This window comes from Schistocerca serialis, chromosome 7 (genome assembly GCF_023864345.2).
Source record: "Schistocerca serialis cubense isolate TAMUIC-IGC-003099 chromosome 7, iqSchSeri2.2, whole genome shotgun sequence".
Taxonomy (NCBI): Eukaryota; Metazoa; Arthropoda; class Insecta; order Orthoptera; family Acrididae; genus Schistocerca; species Schistocerca serialis.
The window spans coordinates 329889480-329902626 of record NC_064644.1 but is presented as its reverse complement, the minus strand read 5'-3'; the positions used below and the strand labels follow the sequence as shown (position 1 = coordinate 329902626).

The following is a 13147-nucleotide window of genomic DNA, read 5'->3' as shown; positions in this document are numbered from 1 at the left end:
TGGTCTATTTTCCTCTCCCAGTACCGCTACGATATCTTGTATCGGTCCACTGCTAAGCACGGAAACGCCGATGCGTTGTCCCGTTTGCCTGTTGCTGAGGATAAAGCATTCGATTCTTCCGAACTTGCTTGCATGTTCATTGATTCGGAAACCGATGAAGTGGTCGAATCGTTTCCGATCGATTTTCGTCGTGTAGCTACAGCCACAGCTGCTGACCCTGTCCTTGCTACTGTTTTGCGTTTTCTTGCTACGCAATGGCCTTTGTCAAAGTCTCGGATCGAGGATCCGTTGGTTCGCCGATTTTTTGCTCACAAGGAGAGACTTTTTGTTCGACGTGGTGTTTTGTTGTTGCGTTCTGATAATGATCAGTCCAGAGTCGTGATCCCACGTTCGTTACAGTCCTCTGTTTTACGGCTTCTTCACCAAGGACATTGGGGTATAGTGCGAACGAAACAACTTGCTCGTCAGCACTGTACTTGGTTCGGAATCGATGCTGCGATTACGAATATGTGTTCTTCTTGCATGGCGTGTGCCGAACAACAATCCGCACCGCCGCGGAACGTCTTTGCATGGCCAAAAGCCACTTCCCCTTGGCAACGCTTGCACATTGATTTTGCTGGTCCATTCTGGAATGCTCGATGGTTGGTTCTGGTCGATGCCTTCAGTAATTTTCCTTTTGTTGTCCGGATGTCTTCCACGACGTCCTCCGCCACCATCCAAGCGTTGTCTGCTATCTTTTGCATTGAAGGTCTTCCGCAGACTATTGTCTCCGACAATGGCCCACAATTCATGTCCGCAGAATTTCAGTCATTCTGCCAGGCCAATGGTATTCAACATCTGACATCCGCGCCGTTTTCGCCTCAGTCAAACGGTGCCGCTGAAAGATTGGTCCGGACTTTCAAGTCACAGATGTTGAAATTGAAAGAGTCGCATTCTCGGGAGGACGCATTGTTGCTCTTTTTGTCTTCGTATCGCTCTCAGCCCCGAGATGGTCGCTCGCCGGCTGAGTTGCTCCACGGTCGTCCTCATCGCACCTTGATGTCTTTGCTGCATCCGCCGCATCAGGTTCCTGTGCAGCGGCAGACTCCTGCTTTTGCTCCAGGCGACGTTGTATTTTATCGCAACTATCGCGGTTCACGGCGTTGGCTCGCAGGGCGCATTCTTCGCTGCCTCGGCCGCGCGATGTATTTGGTTTTGGGGGCCTCTGGTGAGGTGCGTCGGCATCTCAATCAGCTGCGCCTCTGTCGTCGCACGGGTTCTGCCGCTCCCCGTCTGCTTTCAGCGACGGTGCCGTCCGGTCAGCGCCCTGGGGACCCATCTACTGGCTCGCCTCATCCCCAGGTGTTACCGACGATGCCTTCCCATTTGCCCCATGGCGACGCGCCGCCGCAGCCGCAGCCGCAGCCGCCGCCGCCGCCGCCGCCTGTTCTCCCGCCGGCGCCGCCCGCATTCGACGCTTCGCTGCAGCCGCCAAGCGCCTCCCAGGGTCCCGCGCCGCCGATCGCTTCCCGTGACCAGCTGTCCTCCGCCATGGAACTCCCGACCGCTCCGGACCACATGACGTCATCGCGCGTCGGCTATCCCGACGCAATGGAGTTCGACACTTCGGCCCCTCATGTTTCTTTACGGGCGCATACACCGCGTGTTGACGTGCACCCTGGACTAGCTTTTCAGGCGTTTCCTAGCTCCCCTCGGACCGAATGGCCGGGTGCGGGTGGCACAGCCTCGCCTGTTGTTAGGCTCCCCACCTCGTCGCATACGTCAACATGGGGTCCTCCCCACGGCGGGCGGAAGCCTTATCTCACGACCGTTCGCCGATTTGCGGGGGAGGAATGTGGTGTCACCGCCAGACACCACACTTGCTAGGTGGTAGCTTAAATCGGCCGCGGTCCGTTTAGTACATGTCGGACCCGCGTGTCGCCACTGTGTGATCGCAGACCTAGCGCCACCACAAGGCAGGTCTCGAGAGACGATATAGCACTCGCCCCAGTTGTACGAGGAGATTGCTAGCGACCATACGGACGAAGCCTTCCTCTCATTTGCCGAGAGCCAGTTAGAATAGCCTTCTGCTAAGTCCATGGCTACGGCCTAGCAAGGCGCCATTAGCCTTACCTACTTTGAGAGTTATAGTATAAATGTCTCAAGAAGAATGCTGTAGTCATCAAATAATAAAGTTAAGTATAAAGCTGCTACGTACTTTTCTTGCTACCATTCAATAGTTATCCTGTTCCAGAATTGACGCCCGTCGGCGTGAGTGTGTACGCGTGCCTTTCTATCGGCTACCCGTCACTGTGGACTGGCTGCCTTGTCAGTCCACTTCACCCATTCTTGCACCAGTGCCTGTCGGAGCTCCTGAAGTGTCGTAGGGGTTTGGAGACGTGCAGCGACACGTCGATCGACGTGTTCGATGGGGTTTAGAACTGGACAACAGGCAGGCCACTCCATTCGCCTGATATCTTCTGTTTCAAGGTACTCCTCCACGATGGCAGCACGGTGGGGCCGTGCGTTATCATCCATCAGGAGGAAGGTGGGGACCACTGCACCCCTGAAAAGGCGGACATACTGTTGCAAAATGACATCCCGATACACCTGACCTGTTACAGTTCCTCTGTCAAAGACATGCAGGGGTGTACGTGCACCAATCATAATCCCACCCCACACCATCAAACCACGACCTCCATACAGGTCCCTTTCAAGAACTTAAGGGGTTGGTATCTGGTTCCTGGTTCAAGTCAGATGAAAACCCGACGAGAATCACTGTTCACATCATACCTGGACTCCTTCGTGAACATAGCCTGGCACCACTGTTCCAATGACCAAGTACTGTGTTCTTGACACCATGCTTTACAGCCTCTCCTGTGACCAGGGGTCAGTGGAATACCCTTTCAGGTCCCCGGGCGAATAAACCGTGTCTGTTCAGTCGTCTGTAGACTGTGTGTCTGGAGACAACTGTTCCAGTGGCTGCGGTTAGGTCCCAAGCAAGGCTACCTGCAGTACTCCGTGGCCGTCTGTGGGCACTGATTGTGAGACATCGGTCTTCTTGTGGTGTTGCACACTGTGGACGTCCCGTACTGTAGCGCATGGACACGTTTCCTGTCTGCTGGAATGGTAATCTTGAGATACACTTTGTGGCACACGGCGGGCCCGTGCTACGACCTGCTGTGTTTTACCAGCCTCCAGTCGCCCTATTATTCTATCGCTCATAATGTCATCAATATGGGTTCTTTGAGCCATTTTCAACACACGGTCACCATTAGCACGACTGAAAACGTCTGCACACTTACTCGCAGCACCGTACTCTGACATGCACCAACACACCTCTGCGAATGTGGACTGCTGCCAGCGCCACCGTCCGACGACAGCAGGTTAAATGCAGCGCATGGTCATACCCCGAGGTGATTTAATCCCGCAAATCGCCCACCAGAGCGTTGCTTTACCATGTATCAGCATTATCCTTAATTTATGAGCATGAGTGTAGTACTTCTTTGTAGCTACTCCCGAAGATACCACCCCGCCGCCCTAAGCCATTCATGTACGTTCGCAGAACAGGAAAGGGGCTCAACTGCCGTCGTATCAAGCAGTACATATAAGCAACAGCTGACTGAAGAGAAGACGGCATGAAAAGAATGCTCAGAGCACGACAAATAGAGCGCGGAGGAAACTTGCTACTTCAGATAAGCAAAGAGAGACCAACATTAAGAGGAGTAAAGCTTCTGTTCAGGAGGACAGAAAATAAAAAGGAAGGAGACGACGCGGTATGTATTTTCTGTAAGGATAAATGGTGGACAACCGCTGAAGGTTGGATTTGTTGCACATCTTGTCGTGAATGATCGCCAGAAGACTGTGCTGGAGTTGGCGATGATTGCGACGATTTCAACTGCGATTTTTGTATAAACAAATGTAGGAAGTAAACTCATGCAACGATTACTGAATTTCTCTAAGAAACCGACGTGTGAAACTGTTAAATTTAGTTTATAAGAGCTATTTTCAGATTTGTTTGCGAAAATTTTTCGTTTCATTTACTAACTTTTTGTAGGCATATACAGACTATAATTGTATTAAAGTTAATTAAAACACTGAAATATAGTTTCTTTTAAGTGTAAAAGCAGTTCTTTTAGTATCATTTGCATCTTTTCACCAAGGGACCACATTACCCAGGGTCCTGGGGTAATTGTACACTGTGCAAACGTTCCAACTATTGTTATGAACACAAATGTGGTTAAGTTTATAAACTTGGTGAACTGTTAACTGAATGTATGTAGAACAATAGTTAGAGACAATGAGTCTGAACGATGTGTCAGTTGTAGTACTTTATTTCTTAAGGTGACCACAATGCCCAGGTCTCTCCTATTCTTTAACCGTAAACATATTAAAATGCGCAAAGGTATCTACTCCTCAGTCTAAACCGAAATACATGTTTACGTACTTGACATTTGAAGTGAAGCTCTACATACCAGCACCAATGTTGCCTTTCACGTCGTAGAGACACGTACTGCAAATGCTACAATGATTTTCTCTCAACAGACCACTAAATGTCGATTTTCAGGAAGGTTGTCTGCACTTCAGTTTAGACAACACAGACACGTACAGCATGAGACACAGTGGACTGTGGCAATAATGTTGCGAATACTTGACAGTTTCCTGCAAGATGAACACAGTAAAGTTACAAAACGCACGAAATATTTCCGGAACACAAAATTTTCTGATACCACTTTCAGGAGCAAAGTCACTAGAAAAATAGGTAAATTTACAGAATATGGAAGGGAGGAATTATTTTAGGATTTCTTCTAGCCGGCCGCTGTGACCTAGCGGTTCTAGGCGCTTCAGTGCGGAACCGCGCTGCTGCTAGGGTCGCAGGTTCGAATACTGCCTCGGGTATGGATGTGTGCGATGTCCTTAGGTTAGTTAGGTTTAAGTAGTTTTAAGTCTAGGGGACTGATGACCTCAGATGTTAAGTCCCATAGTGCTTAGAGCCATTTGAACCATTTTGATCATTTCTAATGAAGTATTGCAGTATTGTACTGATTTGACAGCTCCCTGATACAGACACATTTACCGTAAATGACAAGAGTTTCTGAAACAAGTAAATAACCCAGTCACGTACAGACCGACGAAAAGTTTCTGTCTAAGCACAATATGGCAGACAACGCAAGTGACAGGAGTATTTAGCATACTGGAGTTCTATACTCAGAGACTGGTATTCTAAGCACAGCTAATATATGGAAATGGAGGTATAAGAAGGAGAGGTGTTATCACAAACTTGAAGCCGATTTCCGCCATATTAAAAGCAATAACATCAGCTTGTGGTGTAAGTGTTTTGATAAAAACTTTGCATCGTTTGGAGGTGTGCTAGACGGTCTGGTTATACTCAGAAATGTAAAGGAGTCACATTTCATTCGTAAGTGGACTCTTCCAAATGATATTTTCTGTTATGTACATGAATTTTAGTTGCGCTGGTTAGTTTTACTGTGGTGGCCTTATTTCTGAAATTTGACTTTAGATTTCCTATCAATACAACTCGAAGAGCGCTCTGTTTGAACGCTGTGAGAAGGATATATCGCAAATCATCCAGACATGTCAAAATATGTTATCAGCATTTTCGGGAAGAGAACATAGACGGAACATCAATTCCCGTCATTGCGTATTAAGGAAAATGTTGGATTACGAAAGCAGACATTTTAAATCACATACTTCGCTTCTTGGTTATTCGAATCGTATAAAAAAAAGAAAGTTACATTAACGACGCCTATGTGTGGTCTTACTGGATCAAATATGCCTTTAGACCAAAAAACGTCTGAAAATACCTTTCTGACACTATACTGTTCACGAAAATACTGTAATATTTACTATTTAAAACAACTGTTTCGTGGACACAACAGAAATTAAGAAAAATAAGCAATTGTAAACAGTAATGTGCTGATGTTATGGGGCTACTAACATGGCAGCGCCGGCTTCAAAGCAATATACAGCGTAAGTCTGTAGCGCCACCTCCTTGTGTAGAGATCACTAGTAATATGCATGTCAGGTGCACGTCATTTTATCTGTGACTGTGAGATCCGGTTGTCACCTAACTGAGAAGCTAACTGAGAAGCTAGAAGAAGCCAGAAGCAATCAGAAGTCTGTTCTTGATAAAATAAATAATTTTGCTATCGTAACAGTAGTTGACAAGCCCGAAGGAAAAAAATTGACTTAACGCATATTTTCCCAAACGGAATTAAACTTTAAATTTCCAAAATTGCAAGTGTTCGCGAAAGCCCTCAAAAAGATATATGTATTAATCCACCAGCTGTACCAAAATGAATGTCGGGATTTTAAGGCTTTGTATCACTAATTATATTCAACTTACAATTCTAAATAATGTATGAAATGAAAGAGCTACTCAGACAGTTGTTATTACAAATGCTCAATGTAAGCACCATTCGTAATCACGCGGCACACATCGAGTCCATGACGAAGTTCTTCTCAGATCATGATCAGTGTGCCTGGAGTAACTGCTGTAACAACTGCTTGAGTCTTGTTTCGTAAGTCAGGTAGCTCACCTGGTAGCGAAGGCACGTACAGGTGATCGTTTATGAACCTCCGAAAAAAAAACGTGTTTTCAGATCAGGTGAAACTAGTTTTGCTATCCGTCCTCTTGCGGCCAATACAGCGGTCAGGTAGAACGTCGATTAACCAATTGCGTATTGAGTTACGCCAATGATGTGGCGCACCGTCTTGCTGCCATATAAAATTCTGGGGTTCCCCTTCTTCCAGTTGCGGAAAGAGCCATAGTTTTAGAGCAGTTATAGTTGCTTCACCGAAAACAGAGCCCTATAAACTTCCCGCTCGGCTAAGCTAGAAAAGCATTCATTTTAGGGTAGTCTTGTTGCAACTGTACCACCTCGCGAAGGTTTGCTGACCCCCAGATGCGCACATGACATGTGTTCAAATGGTTCAAATGGCTCTGAGCACTATGGGACTCAACTGCTGAGGTCATTAGTCCCCTAGAACTCAGAACTAGTTAAAACTAACTAACCTAAGGACATCACAAACATCCATGCCCTAGGCAGGATTCGAACCTGCGACCGTAGCGGTCTTGCGGTTCCAGACTGCAGCGCCTTTAACCGCACGGCCACTTCGGCCGGCTGACATGTGTTCACATTTACACTTAGGTGAAATGTCGATTAATCTCTGAAGACGAAACGATCCAGAAAATATTCATTGTTATGCAGCAACCTTCGTTTGCAAAGTTGTCACGTAGTTGTAGTCTATAGGCTTTAGAGCTTGTAGCAGCTGCATGCGCACAGGTATACAAACAAAACTGTTTGAGTTGCTCTTTCATTTGATGCATTATTTATAATTGTAAGTTGAATGTAATAAATGCCACAGTGTCTTAAAACCCCAATATTCATTTTGAAACGCCCGGTAAACTGTGAGGGATGGTAAAAACCCACCGTGGTTCAACAACAAAGTTAGGAAACTACTGCGAAAGCAAAGAGAGCTTCACTGCAAGTTTAAACGCAGCAAAAACCTCTCAGACAAACAGAAGCTGAACGATGTCAAAGTTTGCGTAAGGAGGGCTATGCGTGAAGCGTTCAGTGAATTCGAAGGTAAAACTCTATGTACCGACTTGACAGAAAATCCTAGGAAGTTCTGGTCTTACGTTAAATCAGTAAGTGGCTCGAAACAACATATCCAGACACTCTGGGATGATGGTGGCATTGAAACAGATGATGACACGCGTGAAGCTGAAAAACTAAACACCTTTTTCCAAAGCTGTTTTACAGAGGAAGATCGCACTGCAGTTCCTTGTCTAAATCCTCGCACAAACGAAAAAATGGCTGACATCAAAATAAGTGTCCAAGGAATAGAAAAGCAACTGAAATCACTCAACAAAGGAAAGTCCACTGGACCTGACGGGGTACCAATTCGATTCTACATAGAGTACGCGAAAGAACTTGCCCCCTTCTAACAGCCGTGTACCGCACGTCTCTAGAGGAACGGAAGGTTCCAAATAATTGGAAAAGAGCACAGGTAGTACCAGTCTTCAAGAAGGGTCGTCGAGCAGATACGCAAAACAATAGACCTATATCTCTGACATCGATCTGTTGTAAAATTTTAGAAGATGTTTTTTGCTTGTGTATCATGTCACTTCTGGAAACCCAGAATCTACTCTGTAGGAATCAACATGGATTCCGGAAACTGCGATCGTGTGAGACCCAACTCGCTTTATTTGTTCATGAGACCCAGAAAATATTAGATACAGGCTCCCAGGTAGATGCTATTTTTCTTGACTTCCGGAAGGTGTTCGATACAGTTCCGCACTGTCGCCTGATAAAGAAAGTTAGAGCCTACGGAATATCAGACCAGCTGTGTGGCTGGATTGAAGAGTTTTTGGCAAACAGAACACAGCATGTTGTTCTCAATGGAGAGACGTCTGCAGACGTTAAAGTAACCTCTGGCGTGCCATAGGGGAGTGTTATGGGACCATTGCTTTTCACAATATATATATAAATGACCTAGTAGATAGTGTCGGAAGTTCCATGCGACTTTTCGTGGATGATGCTGAAGTATACAGAGAAGTTGCAGCATTAGAAAATTGCAGCGAAATGCAGGAAGATCTGCAGCGGATAGGCACTTGGTGCAGGGAGTGGCAACTGACCCTTAACACAGACAAATGTAATGTATTGAGAATACATTGAAAGAAGGATCCTTTATTGTATGGTTATATGATAGCGGAACAAACACTGGTAGCAGTTACTTCTGTAAAATATATGGGAGTATACCTGGGGAACGATTTGAAGTGGAATGATCATATAAAATTAATTGTTGGTAAGGCGGGTACCATGTTGAGATTCATTGGGAGAGTGCTTAGAAAATGTAGTCCATCAACAAAGGAGGTGGCTTACAAAACACTCGTTCGACCTATACTTGAGTATTGCTGATCAGTGTGGGATCCGTACCAGATCGGGTTGACAGAGGAGATAGAGAAGATCCAAACAAGAGCGACGCGTTTCGTCACAGGGTTATTTGGTAAGCATGATAGCATTACGGAGATGTTTAGCAAACTCAAGTGGCAGATTCTGCAAGAGAGGCGCTCTGCATCGCGGTGTAGCTTGCTGTCCAGATTTCGAGAGGGTGCGTTTCTGGATGAGGTATCGAATATATTGCTTCCCCCTACTTATATCTCCCGAGGAGATCACGAATGTAAAATTAGAGAGATTCAAGCACGCACGGAGGCTTTCCGGCAGTCGTTCTTCCCGCGAACCATACGCGACTGGAACAGGAAACGGAAGTAATTACAGTGGCACGTAAAGTGCCCTCCGCCACACACCGTTGGGTGGCTCGCGGAGTATAAGTGTAGATGTAGATGTGTTATGTGTGAAACTACGTGTGTCCACTAAACGGCGTACATAAATTTCCCATATCAGGTATGGCGGTTCCCACCCACAAAAATGATGCCAGAGCTATTGTAATGACCAGCAAATAGTACACCTGCGGCCTGCGTGCAGCGTGTTCTGGAGCGGCTCGGGCTAGGCGAGAACAGGGCCTCCGGAGCGTGCTGTTGTGCTTCTTCAGCTCCGCCGGCGGCCCCTCTCTGTAACCATAGATGTCCGGCGGACCAGAGGGCATGCTGTTACGCGGGGTCGATGTCTGCGCCGCCACTCGACGCCGCCGGATTATAAAACTAAAGGCGATGCTCAGGCGCCGCGCCAAACACTGACCAGTGTCTGGCGCCGGCACCTAGGTCTGAGGACGTCTCTGCACTGGGACTCTGAGCAGAAAGTATCCACCAGGTTCACTATCAAAGAAGATGAAGGAATCGAGAAATTTGGCAAATATCTGCCAAATAAGGTAAAACTGAATTTCATTAAGGTCTCTGGACAGAACACGCCTCTGTTTTCAATTCAGTTACCTTAGAAGATGTAACTCCGTCGTGTCTTCCTCTTTCACAGGTTAGGCCAAAGAATCTTCGAAGTACCTTTGTCTCAAGGGCATCTGGCTTTCTAATATCTTTTGATGTTAACGGCCATGTTCTCGGGGCATATGTAAGTACGATCTTATAAGTATTTTATAAATTGTGATTCGCTGATAGGAATTAAGAGCCTTGAGGAAAATAGATTTTTGTAACTTAGAGTAAGCGTTGTCGGCAGCTATTAATCTCTGTCTCATTTTATAAGAGGTGTCATTTGAGTGGATGCCTGTCTATCTCTGACATTTAAACTGCTAAACTCTCTGAAAACTAAAATTGTCCACTGTTATTCACGGTAGTATATTCTTCTTGCGTGTTTTCCCAGAAAATATTTATTTTCTCTTAGTAGACGTTTCTTATTCCTACTACCCTGCTCAAGTACGATGAATGTCTCCTCCACTGCCTTCCGTGTTCTTGCGACAATATCTATGTCACAGGCATAAGAGAGTATGAAAGATCGTTCCCCTGCTCAGCAGGTTTGCGTCCCTCTTGACGTTCTCCGAGTCAAACGGAATGTGTTATAGATATCAATGTCAAATTTGGTCGAAATGTTTATTGATATTTCCTCTACAAACTAGAATTTTTTCGACCGGAAATGTCGAAGAGCATAGGCAGAAGTGCCGTCGGAACGAAACAATATTTCGACGTAGACCTCCACGCGCGGTATGTCACAGGTCAGCCGGCTTGTCTGAAATAGAAACTGAGTTGACGTCAGCGAAGTATATAAGATTCTTTAGGAGTTGTACCTCACTTAAGTTATTAGGACATTAGGAAACAAAATGGCGGCCATTTGAATAAAATAGGGTTTTTTCATCGATTTTTCGACTTCGTCAGCAAAGTAAAATTATCTATAGTTGATGGATCGGAATAAAAGTGGTACAGCTCCTAGACAATTTAGTTAGCTTCGTCGGAAACAAAGAATCATGCCAATCGGTTCAGTAGATTTGAAGTTACCATAGCGCGCGATAAATAAAAAAGTCATTTCGAGAAAAACGCGTTTGAAGTTTTGACTATATATAAATGCAATATTATGCGTCTTACATTCAGTCTGCTATTCCGGATCCATAAACTAGTTCTTCCTCTTCCTCATAGAGGGCGTTCCGCCCGCCACTTGAATCCGGTGGTCGTCTGAATGCTTGGCGAACTGCGTCGAATAGAGTACCAGGCTGACGTCCATCGTTGTCATGGTCTTCATAATTGCTGAATACCCTTCGTTGAAGCTGCCACTGCCAGGCAAGTCGCAATCTCCACAGTCTTCGCACCAGAATGCAAATGCTTCGGGGCTAACTTCCAAATAAACGCGTTCAAACTTTCATTTGATTTTTGTGTGTTTCCTCCCAAGCACCGGTACAATAACTCGTCCTCCGAAAGAAAAAAAGTGGTGTGTGAAAAAGGCCGATTTCAGCCAGGTTCAACCGCGAATAACCAACATTTCCGTTCTGTATTCGGAAAAACCGTTTCAGGGTTGGATTCTAAACACTTTTATGGATCCAAAAATGCAATTTAAAAAAATCGATTTTTTGAGCCAAAAGATAGTAAACCTCCCCTAAAAAGGAGACACGCCAGCACGTCTCCTTGCCTTACGCTACCTTGCATCTAGTGGATCCGACTTCCTAACACCGTTCCTTCCGTTCTTGTATCACTCTGTACCTCAGTCACCGCCATTCTCACAAGCTTTACCAATTTTCCATGAGTTCATAGTCCAATCAAGGCACGGAACTGTTCCTCTCTATCTAGGCTACCACATGCCGATTTGTAGTCAACGAAAATACAAAATTCAGTCGTCTTTTTAAAATTTGTCTTAGGATGAAGATCAGATCTACTGTTGATTTCCCCAGGAGAACTCCACATTGGTATGAGCCAGTCTCTGAACAATAGTGAAGGGACGGTCAAACAATACGTGGAGGGAATATTTTATGTCCCAAGTTTAGCATCTCAGTTCCTCGATAGTTGTCATACTCTGACACATCTCGTTGGCCCAACCTATGAAAGAGGGAGATGAAGGAGGAGGTATCATCATTAGCCGTACACGATCCTCCTATTACGAGAATATTGAAGTCAGCCACATTGAGATGGGTGAGGCACATGGCACGAATGAGTGGTATGGAAATAGGGAAAAGGAAATTAGATATAAGTCCAGGGGGTCGACCAAGAATCTGATGGATAGAAGGAGTCATGAAGACCTCCAGAAAAGGGGCTGTAGGCGATGCAAAGATCGAGCGTTGGATAGTGATAACTGGCGGACAGTTGTTGGTGAGGGCAGGGTTCACGCTGAACTACAGAGCTACAGAAGGTGAAGAACAATAGAACATGGGCTTTGCTATAACCAAGAGGGACTAATAATTAAATTGACTGTAGTATCTATTCCTATTATAATATTAAAGGCATCCACTGCATTTATCTGTTTGTATGTGGAGACTGATCTCAGATACAACTGTAAGGATTTTGATACGCTTTTCAGCAATTGACTGAGTCACATGGAAGGTTGTGTATACAATTTATTAGCGCCACGCAAGAAAAGTCGTTCGGTAGCAGAAACCTAGCGCCAGCCGTACGAAATCGGGGCGCGTGGCTAGCATAAAAGCCGAAGAAGTTGTAATTCTGTGAAAGACGTCAAACAACCGTGATGAGCAGCTGAACGGAAAGGATGGTGTCCTGAAAAGAGATTAAGAGATGAACATCAATAAAAGTGCGAGGAGCGTTCAATAAGTAATTCAACACATTTTTCTCGGGAAGCAGATTGGCTTTGTTCAGGATTCCAAGATGCAATATTATTTGCCATTCTTTTGGGTACAAAACTTTATTTTCGACAATGCTACGGCCTTATTCCACCCTACTGCGAGGCCCTGTAAGCCCGCGTGATCCCACTCTGCTGGTCGACGTCGGAGCCAATGTCTTGCTATACCAATAATCTCCCCATCATCCACGTACTGCTTTCCGCGGAGTGCATCCGTCATTGGGTGAAACAAATGGAAGTCGGAAGGTGTTGTAGCGTGTATAAGGAAGAACAGTCCAATGAAGTTTTGTGAGGACCTCTCGGGTGCGCAGACTACCAACAGAGATCCACCGATCATTTCAAATGAGAGTTCCCGCAAGTTCCAACATTGCAGAAGTCACGGCTGTGTGCGGGCGGCCGCCACGCGGGAGATCGGGACAGATTTGCACGACTTTTTTGCGATGACGTCACTCCTCGCC

The 13147-nt window shown here is 45.8% G+C and overlaps 1 protein-coding gene across 1 annotated transcript in view; it reads left to right on the top strand.

Annotated features, from left to right (window-relative positions):
* The first annotated feature begins 216 nt into the window (after positions 1-216).
* Positions 217-13147, top strand: part of LOC126412540 (uncharacterized protein K02A2.6-like) — a 471714-nt gene continuing 458783 nt past the window's right edge. The window contains exon 1 of the mRNA XM_050082185.1: positions 217-1959. Coding sequence (XP_049938142.1) covers positions 508-1866 — 1359 coding nt within the window. The 5' untranslated portion in view covers positions 217-507 and the 3' untranslated portion in view covers positions 1867-1959. The remainder of the gene's footprint in view (positions 1960-13147) is intronic.